The sequence below is a fragment of the Bos indicus genome, chromosome 3, assembly GCF_029378745.1.
Source record: "Bos indicus isolate NIAB-ARS_2022 breed Sahiwal x Tharparkar chromosome 3, NIAB-ARS_B.indTharparkar_mat_pri_1.0, whole genome shotgun sequence".
NCBI classification, from domain to species: Eukaryota; Metazoa; Chordata; class Mammalia; order Artiodactyla; family Bovidae; genus Bos; species Bos indicus.
The window spans coordinates 35,424,053-35,443,741 of record NC_091762.1 but is presented as its reverse complement, the minus strand read 5'-3'; the positions used below and the strand labels follow the sequence as shown (position 1 = coordinate 35,443,741).

The 19,689-nt window shown below is 39.9% G+C and overlaps 1 protein-coding gene and 1 non-coding gene across 2 annotated transcripts in view; both read right to left on the bottom strand.

Annotated features, from left to right (window-relative positions):
* Nucleotides 1-14,242, bottom strand: part of LOC109555996 (mitochondrial adenyl nucleotide antiporter SLC25A24) — a 57,793-nt gene extending 43,551 nt beyond the window's left edge. The window contains exons 1-2 of the mRNA XM_019956956.2: nucleotides 13,867-14,242; nucleotides 2,781-2,907 (exon numbers count right to left, since the gene is read on the bottom strand). Coding sequence (XP_019812515.1) covers nucleotides 2,781-2,907; nucleotides 13,867-14,049 — 310 coding nt within the window. The 5' untranslated portion in view covers nucleotides 14,050-14,242. The remainder of the gene's footprint in view (nucleotides 1-2,780; nucleotides 2,908-13,866) is intronic.
* A 3,200-nt stretch (nucleotides 14,243-17,442) lies between these two features.
* Nucleotides 17,443-17,549, bottom strand: LOC139182440 (U6 spliceosomal RNA). Its single transcript, XR_011566096.1, has one exon. It is a non-coding gene; the product is annotated as a U6 spliceosomal RNA (small nuclear RNA).
* Between the last annotated feature and the right edge of the window lie 2,140 nt (nucleotides 17,550-19,689).

The following is a 19,689-nucleotide window of genomic DNA, read 5'->3' as shown; positions in this document are numbered from 1 at the left end:
TTTTCTCCAAAGACACTTCACGGCCTTCCCACATTTAGGAATGTGGATCAACATTTCAGCACTGCTTTTGGGAGCCATTGTAAATAGTGAAATCATCAACAAAAAACACAAAAATGCAAAAGACATGCTACCAAGTAGGCTGGAGAAGGACTTATTTACAGTACAAAAGCTACAACAGGGAAGCAGAGCGTCACCTTGTTCTGTCTCACCTAGAAATGTGTTCACCAAGCAAATGAAGCTTGTAGCTTCTCTATGCAAATCCATGAATGACTGCAAAAGTACTGTGAGTACAACTTCGGGGTTACTTTTGGAGTTAAATTTTATCATGTAGACAAATTCTCAAATACAGAATTCATGAATAATTAGGATAGATTATATATGTTTTCCTTTGTTGTTGGTTAATCGCTATGTTGTGTCTAACTCTTTTGCAAGCCAATGGACTACAGCCTGCCAGATTCCTCTGTCCATGGGATTTCCCAGGCAAGAATACTGGAGTGGGTTGCCATTGCCTTCTCCAGGGAATCTTCCCAACCCAGGGATCAAACTCGTGTCTCCTGTATTGGCAGGCAAATTCTTTATCACTGAGCCACCAGAGAAGTCCCAGTTTCCTATATGAAAGTCTAATAAACACAAATATGAACCTATAATGAGAAAGTGTTTTTAAATATACAAACAAGATAAATTGAGAGGAAACTGTTTGATCTACAAATGTATCATAAGTTTCACCACTAATACATTGTAAATGAACTATACTTCAATTAAAAAATAAAATAGAAAGACTTCACCTTTATTTCTTCTGGTTCCTTTAGAACTTTCTGAAATTAACCATTGATATGTGCACACCATACATACATAAGTAGATCAGCCTCTACTTATCTGGAGATGATCCTTAGTTCGCTTCATCTCCCAGGAACTACCTGACCTAACACTATACAGACAGTCCCTTCTGTGCAGAGAGTTCAGGGTGGGATGAAAGTTTGTGGGAAGAAACTAAGTTGACTGTAAGAATTGAATTTTTCTATAAGATTAGACTAAGGTAGACTTGGGGCATACAATGTAAGGTTTATGGGTGCTAATAAATGTCCTAACACTACTACTTTCCACCACAAACTCAGTTCTTCCTAGCTGAGAGTCACAGATTTGAACAATCATCAAAATCATTCAAAGGATTTAGTTGTTTGTTTGAAGGAAATTGCCTTGAATCTAACTAAAGTTAAGGTTCAGTATAAACCAGGGCTTCACTGATACCTCAGTTGGTAAAGAATCCACCTGCAATGCAGGAGACACCGGTTTAATTTCTGGGTGGGGAAGATCTGCTGGAGAAGAAACAGGCTGCCCACTCCAGTATTCTTGGGCTTCCCTTTTGGCTCAGCTGGCAAAGAATCTGCCTGCAAATGCAGGAGACCTGGGTTCGATTCCTGCGTTTGGAAGACCCCTGGAGAAGGGAACAGCTACCCACTCCAGTATTCTGACTTGGAGAATTCGATGGACTCTATAGTCCATGGGGTTGCAAAGAATCGGACATGATTAAGTAACTCACTTTGGGCTTCCCTGGTGGCTCAGCTGGTAAAGAATCTGCCCGCAGTGTGGGAGACCTGGGTTCAATCCCCGGGTTGGGAAGATCCTCTGGAGAAGGGAACAGCTATGTACTCCAGTATTCTTGCCTGGAGAATCCCATGGACAAAGGAGCCTGGTGGGCTACAGGCCATAGAGCTGCAAAGAGTTGGACACCACTGAGCGACTAACACACACATAGCTGAGTCATACACGACTGAGCGACTTTCACTTTCACTTTTCAGCAAACTATAACCTTCTGGCCAAATAAGGCCAGTTGCTTGCTTTTACAAATAAAGTTTTATTGGTACACAGCCATGCCCACTCATTTACATACTCTCTAAGGCTATTTCTGCAGGATGACAGCAGAGATAAGTACTTGCAACTGAGATCACATGGCTCACTAGGCTAAATATTTCCTATCTGGCCTTTTATTAAACAACAAAAAAGTTTGCCTACCCTGGTATGAACCATATTTTCTGTTTATTTGTTTAACTTGTTTATTGAATAATAAATCTGTGAATGGAATGGCCTCAACCACTTATGCATGGGGAGGGGTCTGAGGCTACATTATATATTTTTAAAATAAACTCCCTCTTCTTATCAAAGGTTGCCTCTGGTGATAAGGGTTTGATAGCTGCTTCTTTTCTCCTACTGTGGCCCTTGCTTTTTGTTCTATATGACTGGGACTCTAACTCCAAGCTATTAATAAATAGAAAAACCATAACCCCAATCAGAAGGTATATATTTAAATATCTATCTGCTATTTTCTTTTCTAACTTTCATAATCAGAGAGTATCTTCTCTGATCACAGGGAATTCTTTCAAAACAACTTATCAAATATAAGATAATCTGAAAGTTGTTTAAAGTTTAGAATATAAAACACTTGTGCTTAGTATGAATAAAAATAAATCTCTCTTGCTCAGAGAGCAAGAAAATATAATTGTTATTTTTAAACCATAACTTAAAGTCAAATCAGCATAAGGTTCCATAATTAATATTTTACAAAAGGCCCTACTCACAGTTTATGATTCATTGGACAAAACTACATATAACTTTTCTCCACTAAAAACATTCTATATAAAAATCATATACTAAGAAAAACAAATATTAGCACAAGCAGTAATTATCATCTAAAAAAGACTAAAATATACATTCTTTTAAACTTTTGGAAGCATGAGAAGTGCTTCTTCATAGCTGTTGATAAACAGAAAATAAAGACAAACCATCATTATTTTTGTCCAAACTCTTAAATGCCAATTTCATTTTTTTCTCATGGTCTTTAAGGTACTTCATAAATTCTTCAAAATCCAGCTTCCCATCTTTGTTGACATCACCAGTAGTGAAAATTTTCTATAAAAAATAAAAAAAATAGAGATATTTTATATGGGTTTAAAATACTGAATTTTTTTGTACAAAAACTTTAAGGAAATCGGCTATTTTCCTATTAAGAAATGTATTTTATAAATTCCAAGGTAGAAGACAAAATCTTGACCTAAATTTAAATGTTTAAAATAGTCTTTCTCCTTTTGAATTTCCAAAATTACATGATCTCTTCCTAAAGATGATCCTTATAAAAAGCTGTCATATCAAATTGTCTGTCTCTATCAAGAAAAATCATTTGTTTTGAGAAATATTATTTCACAAACAATAATATACATACACATACTATATAATGTTCAGTTCAGTTCAGTCGCTCAGTCATGTCCGACTCTGCGACCCCATGAATCGCAGCACGCCATGCCTCCCTGTCCATCACCAACTCCTGGAGTTTACCCAAACTCATGTCCATAGAGTCGGTGATGTCATCCAGCCATCTCATCCTCTGTTGTCCCCTTCTCCTCCTGCCCCCAATCTCTCCCAGCATCAGGGTATTTTCCAATGTATATGGATACAATAATATAATATATATACTATGTATATAATTATATGAATACAACATAAAATGGATACTATATATTCACATATAATACTATAATATGTATATACATAACATTATATATGGACACACATATATATAAAAGATAAATGTATACCAGTAATGTCAGGTTAGGTTAACATGTTTTTTTTAATCTTATAATTTACCACAGTAACAGAATAAAAACGTCATTTACCCTAGTAAATGTGGAAAAATTTTTGATGGATTCTACATCATTATGACTAAAAATTCTGAGCAAACTAAAAACTCTGAGTAGTGCTTCCTCAAACTAATAAAGGGTATCGACAAAGAATTCTCGTCTTTTTTGTTTAAACTAGTATCAGTAGAATTCTTTTATCTGCAACCTAAATAGTCTTGATTCAAATGCCACCAATCATCACATTTTAAAAGCAAATACATTTTATTGTCACTAAAAAATAATTATTAATCTTTAATTACTTTCAAAATTAGATTAAGGATGATTTTCATCTAGAAATTATTTTGTAATTACTCAACACATACAGAGATTTGCACTTGTGTCTTGGCTCAAAGGCAGGAAGAAGAGTGAGAAACTTTATAGTAGGAAAAAAGGAGTTTTCCAATGTGCCCTGACTGGAGACTGCTGGCCTGGGAAAACTTCCGGATTTAAATGGGTCACCCTGTGTGATTGGTTGGGGGACATATTTAGCTCTCTCTGGTTGGTCCTAAGTTGGAAGCAGGGACAAAAATTGGGGAACTGTCAGTGATCAATCAATTCCTGACCATTTGGGGCTGTTACAGAAGTCATAGTTAAGCTTCTTGGACTGTCACCAGAGATAGCATTCCCTGAAACAAAAGGTTCTGTGTGGTTACTGTATTGCTGTAAAGAGCAATAATATTGCATAAGAACCTGGAATGTTAGGTCCATGAATCAAGGCAAATTAGAAGTGAAAAAACAGGAGATGGCAAGAGGGAACACCAACATTTTAGGAATCAGCGAACTAAAATGGACTGCAATGGGTGAATTTAACTCAGATGACCATTATATCTACTACTATGGGCAAGAATCCCTTAGAAGAAATGTAATAACCATCATAGTCAACAAAAGGGTCCGAAATGCAGTATTTGGATGCAGTCTCAAAAGTGCCAAAATGATCTCTGTTTGTTTCCGACGCAAACCATTCAATATCATAGTAATCCCAGTCTATGCCCTGACCAGTAACACTGAAGAAGCTGAAGTTGAACAGTTCTATGAGGACCTACAATACCTTCTAGAATTAATACCCAAAAAAGATGTCCTTTTCATCATAGGGGACTGGAATGCAAATGTAGGAGTCAAGAAACACCTGGAGTAACAGGCAAATTTGGCCTTGGAATACAGAATGAAGCAGGGCAAAGGCTAATAGAGCTCTGCTAAGAGAACACACTGGTCATAGCAAACACCCTCTTCCAACAACATAAGAGAAGACTCTACACATGGACATCACCAGATGGTCAACACTGAAATCAGATAGATTTCACATCTATCAGATAGATAGATTCATTGCAGCCAAAGATGGAGAAGCTCTATACAGTCAGCAAAAACAACACCAAGAGCTGACTGTGGCTGTGGCTCAAATCACGAACTCCTTATTGCCAAATTCAGACTTAAATTGAAGAAAGTAGGGAAAACCACTAGACCATTCAGGTATGACCTGAATCAAATCTCTTATGACTTTACAGTGGAAGTGAGAAACAGATTTAAGGGACTAGATCTGATAGACAGAGTGCCTGATGAACTATGGGCAGAGGTTCATGACATTGTAGAGGAGACAGACAGCAAGACCACCCCCAAGAAAAAGAAATACAAAAAAGCAAAATGGCTGTCTGAGGATACCTTACAAATAGCTATGAAATGAAGAAAAGCAAAAACCAAAGGAGAAAAGGAAAGATATACCCATTTGAATGCAGAGTTCCAAAGAATAGCAAGCAGAAATAAGAAAGCCTTTCTCAGTGATCAATGAAAAGAAATAGAGGAAAACAACAGAATGGGAAAGACTAGAGATCTCTTCAAGAAAATTAGAGATACCAAGGGAATATTTCATGCAAAGATGGGGGTCAATAAAGGACAGAAACGGTACGGACCTAATAGAAGCAGATGTTAAGAAGAGGTGGCAAGAATACACAGAAGAACTGTATAAAAAAGATCTTCACGACCCAGAATCATGATGGTATGATCACTCACCTAGAGCCAGACATTCTGGAATGTGAAGTCAAGTGGGCCTTAAGAAGCATCAGTACGAACAAAGCTAGTGGAGGTGATGGAATTCCAGTTGAGCTATTTCAAATCCTGAAGGATGATGCTGTGAAAGTGCTGCACTGAATATGCCAACAAATTTGGAAAACTCAGCAGTGGCCACAGGACTGAAAAAGGTCAGTTTTCATTCCAATCCCAAAGAAAGGCAATGCCAAAGAATGCTCAAACTACCACACAATTGCACTCATCTCACACGCTAGTAAAGTAATGCTCAAAATTCTCCAAGCCAGGCTTCAGCAGTACATGAACCGTGAACTTCCAGATATTCAAGCTGGATTTAGAAAAGGCAGAGAAACCAGAGATCAAATTGCCAACATCTGCTGGATCATCAAAAAAGCAAGAGAGTTCCAGAAAAACATCTATTTCTGCTTTATTGACTATGCCAAAGGCTTTGACTGTGTGGATCACAATAAACTGTGGAAAATTCTTAAAGAGATGAGAATACCAGACCATCAGACCTTCCTCCTGAGAAACCTGTATGCAGGTCAGGCAGCAACAGTTAGAACTGGACATGGAACAACAGACTGGTTCCAAACAGGAAAAGGAGTACATCAAAGCTGTATATTGTCACCCTGCTTATTTAACTTATAGCAGAGTACAACATGAGAAACCCTGGGCTGGAAGAAGCACAAGCTGGAATCAAGACTGCTGGGAGAAATAGCAATAACCTCAGATATGCAGATGACACCACTCTTATGGCAGAAAGCAAAGAAGAACTAAAGAGCCTCTTGATGAGAGTGAAAGAGGAGAGTGAAAAAGTTGGCTTAAAGCTCAACATTCAGAAAACTAAGATCATGGCATCTGGTCCCATCACTTCATGGCAAATAGATGGGGAAACAGTGGAAACAGTGGCAGACTTTATTATTGGGGCTCCAAAATCACTGCAGATGGTGACTGCAGCCATGAAATTAAAAGACACTTACTCCTTGGAAGAAAAGTCATGACCAACCTAGACAGCATATTAAAAAGCAGAGACGTTTCTTTGCCAACAAAGGTCCATCCAGTCAAGGCTATGGTTTTTCCAGTAGTCATGTAGGGATGTGAGAGTTGGACTACAAAGAAAGCTGAGCACTGAAGAGTTTACGCTTTTGAACTGTGGTGTTGGAGAAGACTCTTGAGAGTCCCTTGGACAGCAAGGACATCTAACCAGTCCATCCTAAAGGAAATCAGTCCTGAATATTCATTGGAAGGACTGCTGTTGAAGCTGAAACTCCAATACTTTGGCCACCTGATGCGAAGAGCTGACTCATTTGAAAAGACCCTGATGCTGGGAAAGATTAAAGGTGAGAAGGGGACAACAGAGGATGAGATGGTTGGATGGCATCACCGACTCAATGGACATGAGTTTGAGTAAACTCCAGGAGTTGGTGATGGACAGGGAGGCCTGGCATGCTACAGTCCATAGGGTCGCTAAGAGTCGGACACGCCTGAGCAACTGAACTGAACTGAACTGTTGTAGTTACTGCAGAGTCCTCTGGAGTTTTGATACATAAGCCCTCATCAGCCACAAAAAGCCTTTTTATATATGGCTCAGACCGTCTATTACCAAGAACAACAAACAAACAAACAAAATTTTGTTTTGATAAAGAAGTAATGTGTTTCAAAGACTGAACCTGTTTATGGCATAATCTAGAATTTCTTATGAAAGGTTAGTTTATTCCTAATAAATAAATAAAAGTCACACTTGAAAATCTAAGTACAAGAGAAGCTTTAAAAAAGCATTAAGGGCAATAGGTTTAAAAAGAAAACATGACTTAAAAATCCAAGTGCAATTTACACAGAGAATATTTTGGACTGGCCTGGTCTATAGACAATATCCAGTCCAGGCCTCTGATGTTACAAATGAAGAAATCAAGACACAGTGCTTGGCATATAAAATGTGCTCAAAATACAACTGATCAATGACTGAATGGATGATTAAAATATAGACTTCCAAAGTTCACACAGCTTATTAGAAGAAGAGTTTTACCAAATCTTAACGTGACAGAACCCAACTGACAGTTTTTTGAGCATGAAGTGCCAATTTTTCAAATGAATTTGCCAATCTTTACCTCTCATGGATCTCCTAGTCTTCTGAGTTAAACATCCAAAGAGCAAATATTATTGGAAAACAATAATTATACTCAATAATAACTTCCAAACAGAAAATTACTTGGAAATAATAGAAATGCATGCAGCATCACATACTGAGAAGGATCCTCTAACCTAGGTTGCTGGGGGAGAGATCTGCAAAACAAACAATGCCCAAGCTCATTTTTAAAAGTCTGATGATTAAAGCAAATTATAAGGACATATTAGCTTGGGTGAGACCCCAAGACTACAAGCCATTCAGACTGATTGTCCTCCTTCAAAATCCAATATTAGACAAGTTTCAACTACCACACAACTCTCAAAACACACACATAGTGATTATGCCAGTTCCCTAAAGAGGGGAGGGAGCATTCTTGGGGTTGATGCTCATAGGCTACTAATAACAGGTGAGTACCTTGAACAAGGTAACCCCAAAAACCAGTTTGCATCCAATATCTTGAGAGCAATTTGAATTCAGAAGCCCGAGTTCATCTCTAGTTAGTTATTTTGTCTCAGGACTTGCCTTGATGTCTTTTTCCTTCCCTGGATACTTTTGGAACACTTAGTAATGATTGGTTATTGTATTCCTTACTATATTCCTAAATTATCATATTAGAGCCAGGGGGAAAACTGAGAAAAATGCTTGAGAAGACTATTAGTAACATTGTTATTCTTCCTTCAGTAAGGTTGGTAATTGACCTGAAAACTACAGTGGCAGCCCAGATCAAGTTTAGGAACCTGTAAATTTGACTGTAGGCTTCTCTGCCCAAGGCTCCTCCAGAACTCTCAGCCCCAACATCTCTCTGATCACAGCCCCTCTGAAGCCCACCTTCCCTCCATCCTGAATGACCCCTACACCCTGCAGGCCTTCCAGAAGCTCAAAGATGTCCAGGATCCCGTCTTCATTATGGTCTAGGTGAGAAAACAGTTTTTCATAGGAGGCGTCCATCTGGGATGTCTCTGGCGGGAGAAGCGACTAGAGTGGTCCACGCTGTGACCCTGTGAGTCTCGAGGTAAATGTGAAAGGCAAGATGGCAATCTCTGCCCACCGCAGGCCGAGTTGGAAGAGACCTGAAGTAGCAGCTGTCTCTCTGCTACCAAAGCCAAAGCCCTTCTGCCAGGTACAGAACAGGAAGTCGACCGTGCAGACAACGGCTCCAGAGCAGAGGCACACAGTGCACGCGGCGTTGGGGGCCAGATCTGGCGTGCGACGTCACCGAGTTCCCGCCTCGCTCCCTGATCATCCAATCAGAAAGCCTGTTTCCACCTCACTCCAGGAAGAGTCTTTTCTCCTGAAGCTTCCGGAAAGACTTCTGCACAGGTCTGTCTCTAAAGGTAGAACTTCTTTTTATAGAAAAGTGGGTAGGGGAATTTTGAGACATGGACTGTGGAGTCGTAATGACTAGTGGTGTTGGTCCACCTTTTTTTTTTTTTTTTTTTGAAGTTGTTTAGTCACACTTTTTAAGACTTCTTCTAAGGTTAAGGAACTTGGGAATCATTGTAATGATGCTTGGAACCTGAATGAAAATCTGCCAGCGTGGGCCTTTCCTTCTGTGATCACCCCCGCGCCCCTATACCAGGTCATTATCTTCACTGGGTTTCTGCAGTGGCTCCAGAACAAATATGAAATTCTTTGAGCTGCTTCCCTTCTAGCTCTTGGTAATCCTCTCAGCTGTAAGAGTCCTATGCCTCTTATGATTCTAAGTCTCTCCTGAGAAAGTTACAGTAAGAGTTTGTGCCTGTGAATACATGGCAGGCAACTTAAGTTTTAAAATTGTCCATGACTTCAGAGGCCAGCTGAACACAACTGTTAGATCAGTTAGCTGTGAACATGGGTACAGGAATACCTTCATATGCTACACAGTCTGCCCCAGTTTTCCTCCACCTATTAATAAAAGAATTACTACTAAAGGGTGCCATGATGTGAGGAGAAATAAAATATATCTGTAAAAATCTGTATTAAAAAAGTCAAGATCTTCCTTTTTTCATTATATTGGCTTATTCATTCTAAATCTAGATTTTTGTTTGTTTGTTTTTGGTCCTGTACTATTACAAAGTTTTCCAAGCCTGAACTGAATCAAAATAAGAACTTCCAGCTAAAATTGCTGACTCTCCATCAGTTTATTTTTCTGATTTCCATTTCAGTAAATTAAAATTTAGATTATTTCTTCTCCTCTTCGATGTTCTGAAATTTTTTTCCTCAGAGTATCTCAAATGATATCCAAATATTAATATCCTTTTAGAATGTTTTAATGTGGCCTCTGATGAAAAACAAGGAGGAGGAGGAGGGCAGAAGGAGGAGGAGGAGAGGGAGGAAGGGAGGGGAAGGGGGAAAGGGAGGAGGGATATTCTAAGAAAAAAGAAAAAGCAGACAGAATTACTAGATTCTTATGGGAATATTAGTAATAACTACTGTATTTCCTTGTTTCTTATACTACCCTCTACAAACAATTCCTGAGTCCTAGAAGAACTTAATGTGAATTTTATCTAAAACATTAATTTCATAATGAGGCAATTTGGAAACATGTAAAGGCAGGGTCAATCAGAAGAACAAACTGTAGTGCATTCACTTCTGTCCTATGTGTCAGGCACTGTGCCTGGGTGTTCACTGGAAGGACTGATGCTGAAGCTGAAACTCCAGTACTTTGGCCACCTCATGCGAAGAGTTGACTCATTGGAAAAGACCCTGATGCTGGAAGGGATTGGGGGCAGGAGGAGAAGGGGACGATAGAGGATGAGATGGCTGGATGGCATCACCGACTCGATGGACGTGAGTTTGAGTGAACTCCGGGAGTTGGTGATGGACAGGGAGGCCTGGCGTGCTGCGATTCATGGGGTCACAAAGAGTCGGACATGACTGAGGGGCTGAACTGAACTGAACTGATGCTACAAGGGTAGGCAAGAAACCATAAAGATAAAAAGAGCAATTCACTAAGAAGATATAACAATGCTAAATCTGAACTCACCAGTAGTACAGTCCACTATATAGTCTATTTTTAAAATATAAAAGGGGGAAACTGACAAAATTATAAAGTTGGCAAATCTACAATTATAGAGATTCTGACACTTCTTTTTAATAGTGACTATAATAACAGTATTAGATAATTTAAAGCCTATAATTAGTTGATTGTTTATTAGGTACCAGGTATTATTCTAAGAATTTAACACATTTTAATTCATTTATACTTCACAATAACCCTATGAAATAAGTACTGATATCACCTCTGTCACAGATGTGGAAACTGAGGCTAGAGAGATTTTAAAATTTGCCCCAAAGTTATCAAGTAAGTAGCACAATCACAATTTAAACCCAGATAGTTTGGCTAGACTTTTCTTACAAATTCATCTATGTGTGTAAAAAGATGTTTATCTGGCAAAACTATGGAAACAGAAGATCAGTGGTTGGGGGTGGGTATAAATAGGCAGAGCACAGAGGACTTTTAGGGCAGAAATAGCACTATATGATATTATAATAATGAATACATGTCATTATACAATTGTCCAAACCCATAGAATATACAATACCAGGAGTGAACTCTAAAGTAAGCTATGAACTTAAAGTGATAATGATGTGTCAGTGTAGGTTCATCCTTGGTAAAAACAAAAAAGTACCATTCTGTTAAATGATGTTGACAGTTGGGGAGGCTTATGTGTGTGGTGTCTAGGGGCAGAGGGTGTATGGGAAATCTTTGTACCTTCCTCTCAATTTTGTTGTAAACCAAAAACTGCTCTAAAAAATACTTTTATATATTTATCTTATCTTATACAGCATTTATGGGCATCTTACAACAGGAGAACTTTTGGTTTTCTTTCCTACATATGCTGGAAATAAAACCATTAACAACTACTTTGCAGTTGAATATTTAATTGATTAATTTTTAATAACCAACTTTTAATTATTTCAAATGAGCCACTGCCTTGTTTAGGGTATTTCAAATCACAAGCCTTAAATCTTTTTGTATCACTGTGCTTAGATCATGAGACATGATCCTCATCTTCAGGATGTTTGGTATTAGTGGAGGACACAGTCAATAAATAAAAATACCTTTTGGAGAGACCAGTGATGAACTCGTCTATAGAGGGTGGTCCGGAAGAGCTCATCCCAGAGAGATGATATTTAATTTTTTTTAATCCTCTATTTTTTCCTAATCATAAAAATAATAATGTGTGATCATTTTTAAAAATGGAAATAATACAAAAATTATGAAGAAGAAAGTAAAAAGGTAATTTAACTCATACCATCCAAAAGCAATCATTATTACACTTTTATTAAAGAATCAAAAAAGAGTACTGAGAAGAGTTAATATCTGGCATAAGCACAGTGATAGTATGTATATGTATGTATGTGTAAAGTATATTTTATGTATAAGATACATATATTAGGTATGTGACAAATACATGCCATCCTGTTCTATATGTTTGCATACACATAGTTTTATACAACTTATTTTATAATATATTCTTATATAAATTTTAGAAAACTGAAGACATTTTTTATCCCTGAGTTCTCTTTTTCTTAAGCAGTCTTGCCAGAGGTTTATGTTTTATTCATACTCTCAAAGAACCAACAAAGAAAGCATATATTTTGAAATTTAAAGCACACATTTAAATAATTCATGGGTCAGGGATGAAATCATATAGGACATTAGAAAATACTGGGAGCTAAGTTACGACAAAAATCCAAACTTATGGGATGAGACGAAAGAAGTGATCAAAGGGATATTATAGCTCAAAATGGGCTTCCCTGGTGGCTCAGATGGTAAAGAATCTGCCTGCAATGCAGGAGACCCAGGTTCCATCCCTGGGTCAGGACGATTCCCTGGAGAAGGGAATAGCAACCCACTCCTGTATTCCTGCTTGGAAAATCCCATGGAGAGAGGAGCCTGGCAGGCTACAGTCCATGGGGTCACAAAAAGTCAGTTAATGAATCAAACATTCAACTCAAGAAATCAGAAAAGGGGCAAATCAGTAAACCTAAAGAAAGTAGAAAGAAATAAACAAAAGCTAATGGAAGAAAATTTAAAAACAGAGACAATCAGCAAAAAATACCAAAGTTGGCCGGGACAGGGAGAAGGACTGGCAATAAAAAAAGATTTCGTGAGATTGAAGGTGGGAAGAAGAAGAAAACAACTACAGATACAGTCAGAACTTCTTTAAAACCGTAAGTGAATATAAGTATTATGAACCTTGGACAAAATCGGCAGTTTCCTAGAAGTTGTAGCTTACTAAATCTGACTCAAGAAGAAATAGCCACTTGAAGAGGCCTGTAACTACTACAGGCATTGAATGAGTAGCTTAAAATACTACTATAAAACAGTTGTTCGCTCTCTGAACGTATTCACTTTCCCTCTTGGGATAGAGAATGCCGAAGTGTCCTCTTACGTTTCAGAGGGGCTGGAGATGTTCCAAGTATCTCCGCCCTGCTTTAGGAGCCGCTCTCGGGGACACAATTATGACTCAGAGAAGCCGAAATTGTTCAGACGACGGGCCAACCCTTCAGGTCAACTTGTGGACTTTGGGTATTAAGAATGTCTTAAACAATGGAATGTTGCCTCTCCTCCTCAACGGGAAGTTGGGGGGAAAATACGATGGTTTTTCAAACAGTTCTAAAACAGCAAACTATCTGATACAAGAAAGCAGGTTCGAAGAGAGATACAAAATGTGAGCCTTTTTACACAACTTGGAGCCACTTTAGTGTGAGAGCTAAAAAACAAAACAAAACAAAACTTCATTAAATGTTTGCAGAGGCTGAGAGCTACAAAAAGGGGGTGGAGGGGTACCAAAAGTACTGGGTACAGGATTTTGAACTGTTAAGAGCGAGCTAGAGCACTGCCGCACTCATTGTTCTGGAAAAACACCAGTAGCCTTTCAGATCTCGACGAGCATCGGTTCCGGGGTACCTGGCCGCGGTCCCCATCCCTGAGCTTCTGAACCATTCGCGGGCTGGCCGCCTTAAGTCCGGCTTCTTCCTGCCGCCGCCCTAGTCCTGGAGCGCCCAGAGTCCCTGCAGCCCTCCCGGCCCCTCGGGCCACGCCCCGCAGCGACCCACCTCCTCGGCGTCCTGGCCCAGGGGGATGCCCAAGCTTTTGAGTCCCTCCTGCAGCTCGCTGATGTCCACCACGCCGTCCCCGTTGCGGTCCAGTTTCTGAAAGAGGGTCTCGTAGCGCGTTGGCGGCTCCACGTCCTGGCAGGCCGCAGTGGGCAGCACGAAGCCCCGCAGCCAGCGCAGCATGATACCGGAGGCGCTGGCCCGCCCAGCCGAGGGAGCTCAGGGGTGTAAGGCCTGGCGGTTAAGGGACTGCCACTTGCAGTCCGACGAGCCGAGACCCTACGAGCCGCCTCAGCGCACAGGGAGTGGCCGCTTTCGCTGCGGCTCTGGGAGGAGCTCGCCGGCGCCAGCCTCCCGGAGAAGCGCGGGGGACGGGCCAGGCGCAGCCTGGGACTGGCAGGAAGTGCAAAGGCTGCGGGGTGGGGCCCGGGAGGGGCACTGGGACCTGACGAGTGAGCGCTGCTCCATCTGAGTGGAGCAGCTGGGGAGGTCCGAGAGACTGTGGGATTCTGCGTCAGCCTGTTAAAGAGGGGCGAGTGTGTGTGTGTGTGTGTGTAGAGGTTGGGGGTTGGGGGGGCAGCCTGACGCTCAGGTTACTTAACTTCAAGCCCTCCCTCCCTTTCGGTTTGTAGCCCTAGTGAACTGCCCAGAAATAGTTCTCTCCTCAGGGAAACTGGGCCTTCTCGGGCTTTGTTTCGAACACATCTCTTTTTTCCCTGCAACTCCACAGATCTGGATCTGTTTTCCGTTCACAGAAATGAGAGAGTTGGGTGGCTGCACACCTGGGATGGGAATTAAGCTTTAAAACGCAGAGGAGTTAAATCTGAAAGCAATTTAAAAAATGAAAAGGAACACCTAAAACTAATACAGTGTTGTGTAATTGTAGCTCAGTAGAAGTGTGCGTGGGGGTGGAGGAGCCTTTCGCAGAAAAAGTCAGCATCCATCCAGGTGGATGAGGCTACTTCGATGTAGTTTAGTGTGATCTGCCCGATGAGTTTTAGAATCTTAGCACATATCAGCGGAGAAGACAATGGCACCCCACTCCAGTACTCTTGCCTGGAAAATCCCATGGATGGAGGAGCCTGGTAGGCTGCAGTCCATGGGGTCGCAGAGCCGGACACGACTGAAGTGACTTAGCAGCAGCAGCAGCAGCAGCACATATCAGAAAAACTTCAGGCTGCTCCTCCTCAAGATGGTGCTTACAAGGCTTGGGATTACTGCCCAGGAAATTCAGAACTCTTACTGCATAAAATGGGATAAGCGAAGGAATAGTGGACTTACAGAGAAAATACCAGGCAGGGTCCTAATCTTTCAGCTGTGTAACGCTGAAATGTGAAATCGGAGATGTGTCATAACCTCCCTGGGTAGCCTCTCATCAACAAAAGGAGAGTATGAGTATCTGCCTCTTAACAGGGTTGTATACTGTATGTGAAAGATCCTAATATTCTCAAGTACCAGTCAGGTGAAATATTAATGGTAGTAATGCTCTGTTCATCCACAGCTGCTTATATCACTGGGTTCCTATTATCTGCAGGAGATATAGATCTGTACTTGTAAATAAGGATCTGCCCACATCTTTTGAATTATTAAACAGACTAGTTCCAGCTAGTTAATTAGTCCAGACTAATTACTAAACAAAACCCAGAAACTGAGACCTTGATTTTCCTTCCCCTCATACTGTTTTGTATATTTAAGACATATGCAAATCTAGAGTTTGTAAACTGAGGGCTGCCTGTTTAGTTACAATCATCTTGAAACCCATTTATTTGCTTTTTTTTTTCTCTCCTCCCAATTTCCAGTTTTTTTTTTTAATTTTATTTTTAAACTTTACATAATTGTATTAGTTTTGCCAAATATCAAAATGAATCCACCACAGGTATACATGTGTTCCCCATCCTGAACCCTCCTCCCTCCTCCCTCCCCATACCATCCCTCTGGGTCGTCCCAGTGCACTAGCCCCAAGCATCCAGTATCGTGCATCGAACCTGGACTGGCAACTAGTTTCTTACATGATATTTTACATGTTTCAATGCCATTCTCCCAAATCTTCCCACCCTCTCCCTCTCCCACAGAGTCCATAAGACTGTTCTATACATCAGTGTCTCTTTTGCTATCTCGTACACAGGGTTATTGTTACCATCTTTCTAAATTCCATATATATGCGTTAGTATACTGTATTGGTGTTTTTCCTTCTGGCTTACTTCACTCTGTATAATAGGCTCCAGTTTCATCCACCTCATTAGAACTGATTCAAATGTATTCTTTTTAATGGCTGAGTAATACTCCATTGTGTATATGTACCACTGCTTTCTTATCCATTCATCTGCTGATGGACATCTAGGTTGCTTCCATGTCCTGGCTATTATAAACAGTGCTGCGATGAACACTGGGGTACACGTGTCTCTTTCCCTTCTGGTTTCCTCAATGTGTATGCCCAGCAGTGGGATTGCTGGATCATAAGGCAGTTCTATTTCCAGTTTTTTAAGGAATCTCCACACTGTTCTCCATTGTGGCTGTACTAGTTTGCATTCCCACCAACAGTGTAAGAGGGTTCCCTTTTCTCCATACCCTCTCCAGCATTTACTATTTGTAGACTTTTGGATTGCAGCCATTCTGACTGGTGTGAAATGGTACCTCATAGTGGCTTTGATTTGCATTTCTCTGATAATGAGTGATGTTGAGCATCTTTTCATGTGTTTGTTAGCCATCTGTATGTCTTCTTTGGAGAAATGTCTATTTAGTTCTTTGGCCCATTTTTTGATTGAGTCATTTATTTTTCTGGAGTTGAGCTGTAGGAGTTGCTTGTATATTTTTGAGATTAGTTGTTTGTCAGTTGCTTCATTTGCTATTATTTTCTCCCATTCTGAAGGCTGTCTTTTCACCTTGCTAATAGTTTCCTTTGATGTGCAAAAGCTTTTAAGGTTAATTAGGTCCCATTTGTTTATTTTTGCTTTTATTTCCAATATTCTGGGAGGTGGGTCATAGAGGATCCTGCTGTGATGTATGTCAGAGAGTGTTTTGCCTATGTTCTCCTCTAGGAATTTTATAGTTTCTGGTCTTACGTTTAGATCTTTAATCCATTTTGAGTTTATTTTTGTGTATGATGTTAGAAAGTGTTCTAGTTTCATTCTTTTACAAGTGGTTGACCAGATTTCCCAGCACCACTTGTTAAAGAGATTGTCTTTAATCCATTGTATATTCTTGCCTCCTTTGTCAAAGATAAGGTGTCCATATGTGCGTGGATTTATCTCTGGGCTTTCTATTTTGTTCCATTGATCTATATTTCTGTCTTTGTGCCAGTACCATACTGTCTTGATAACTGTGGCTTTGTAGTAGAGCCTGAAGTCAGGTAGGTTGATTCCTCCAGTTCCATTCTTCTTTCTCAGGATCTCTTTGGCTATTCAAGGTTTTTTGTATTTCCATACAAATTGTGAAATTATTTGTTCTAGCTATGTGAAGAATACTGTTGGTAGCTTGATAGGGATTCCATCGAATCTATAGATTGCTTTGGGTAGTATACTCATTTTCACTATATTGATTCTTCCAATCCATGAACATGGTATATTTCTCCATCTAAAAAATATGGAACGCTTCACGAATTTGCGTGTCATCCTTGCGCAGGGGCCATGCTAATCTTCTCTGTATCATTCCAATTTTAGTATATGTGCTGCTGAAGCGAGCACCCAATTTCCAGTTTTGTTAAGAATTACCAAGGTCCTCAAACATCATCAAATTTTCTATCCATCCTTGAAAAATCTCTTTTAATCCCTACTATGAACACTGTGTACTTGAAGAGAAGCTCCTTGAAATGGTCATCTCAAACTCTAATTTTTTTTTCTTTTCCTTCATCTTTTTTTTTTTTTTTGTAGTAAATAGAGGAATTATTTGTCAACATTTTGACTGACAGAGAAAGACAAATACCATGCATTAATGCATATATATGGAATCTCAAAAGATAGAACCGATCATCCTACATGCAGGGCAGCAAAGGAGACACAGACATAAAGAACAGACTTTTGGACACAGTGGGAGAAGGAGAGGGTGGGATGCTTTGAGAGAACAGCACTGAAACATATACATTGCTGTGTGTAAAATAGATAGCCAGTGGGATTTCAATGCGTGACGTAGGGAACCCAAAGTCAGGGCTCTGTGGCAACCTGGAGGGATGTGGGAGGGGGGTTCAGGAGGAAGGGATCACGTGGATGCCTATGGCTGACTCATGTTGAGGTATACCAGAGGCCATCACAATGTACTGGAGTAATTATCCTCCAATTAAAATAAATAACTTAAAAAATTTAACTGACAAACTTATGTTTGCACAAAACTTGTACAAGAATGTTCATAGCTGTTTTCTTCATAATTACCAAAACCCATAAATAAGCAAAATGTTCTTAAATGGGTGAATGTTAGATAAACAACCTATGTTGCATTCATACAATGGAATACTACTCAGCAATAAAAAGTAATGAACTGATGCATGCAGCCATACATTACATGACATACTAGAAAAGGGAAAACTATAGTGGGAGAAAACAGATCAGTGGTTGTCAGGTGCTGAGGAGCTGGGGGGAGTGATAGAACTGTTCTATGTTTTGATTACAGCTGTGTTTACACAACTGTATGAGCTTGTTAAAATGCACAGCACTATGTACTAAAATGGTTTAATTTTACTCTGTGGAAACATACTTCAATAAATCTGACTTTTTAAATATGCAGATGACACCACACTTATGGCAGAAAGCGAAGAACTAAAGAGCCTCTTGATCCCATGAAAAGTTGGATCAACTTAGTGACTAAACAAGAATAACTTTATACTAGCAGAGATTTTCAAACTTTAACATGTGAAAGATGACCTGGGGCTCTGGTGTAAGTGCAACTCTTATATAGTAGACCTGGAGAAATTCCAGATGTTCAAGCTGGTTTTAGAAAAGGCAGAGGAACCAGAGATCAAATTGCCAACATCTGTTGGATCATCAAAAATGCAAGAGAGTTCCAGAAAAACATCTACTTCTGCTTTATTGACTATGCCAAAGCCTTCGACTGCGAGAATCACAACAAACCGTGGAAAATTCTTAAAGAGATGGGAATACCAGACCACCTGACCTGCCTCTTGAGAAATCTATTCGTGGTCAAGAAGCAACAGTGAGAACTGGACATGGAACAAGAGACTGGCTCCAAATCGGGAAAGGAGTACATCAAGGCTGTATATTGTTACCCTACTCATTTAACTTATATGGAGAGTACATCATGAGAAATGCTGGACTGGATGAAGCACAGGCTTGAATTAAGATTGCTGGGAGAACTATCAATAACCTCAGATATGTAGATGACACCACCCTTATGGCAGAAAGCGAAGAAAAACTAAAGAGCCTCTTGATGAAAGTGATAGAAGAGATGAAAAAGTTGGCTTAAAACTCAACATTCAGAAAACTAAGATCATAGCATCTGGTCCCATCACTTCATGGCAAATAGATGGGAAAACAGTGATAGACTTTATTTTCTTGGGCTCCAAAATCACTGTAGATGGTGACTGCAGCCATGAAATTAAAAGATGCCTGCTCCTTGGAAGAACAGTTATGACCAACCTAGACAGCATAGTAAAAAGCAGAGACATTACTTTGCCAAATCAAACCTATCGTTTTTCCAGTAGTCATGTATGGATGTGAGAGTTGGACTATAAAAAAGCTGAGCGCCAAAGAATTGATGCTTTTGAACCGAGGTGCTGGCGAAGACTCTTGAGAGTCCCTTGGACAGCAAGGATATCCAACCAGTCCATCCTAAAGGAAATCAGTCCTGAATATTCATTGGAAAGACTGGTGCTGA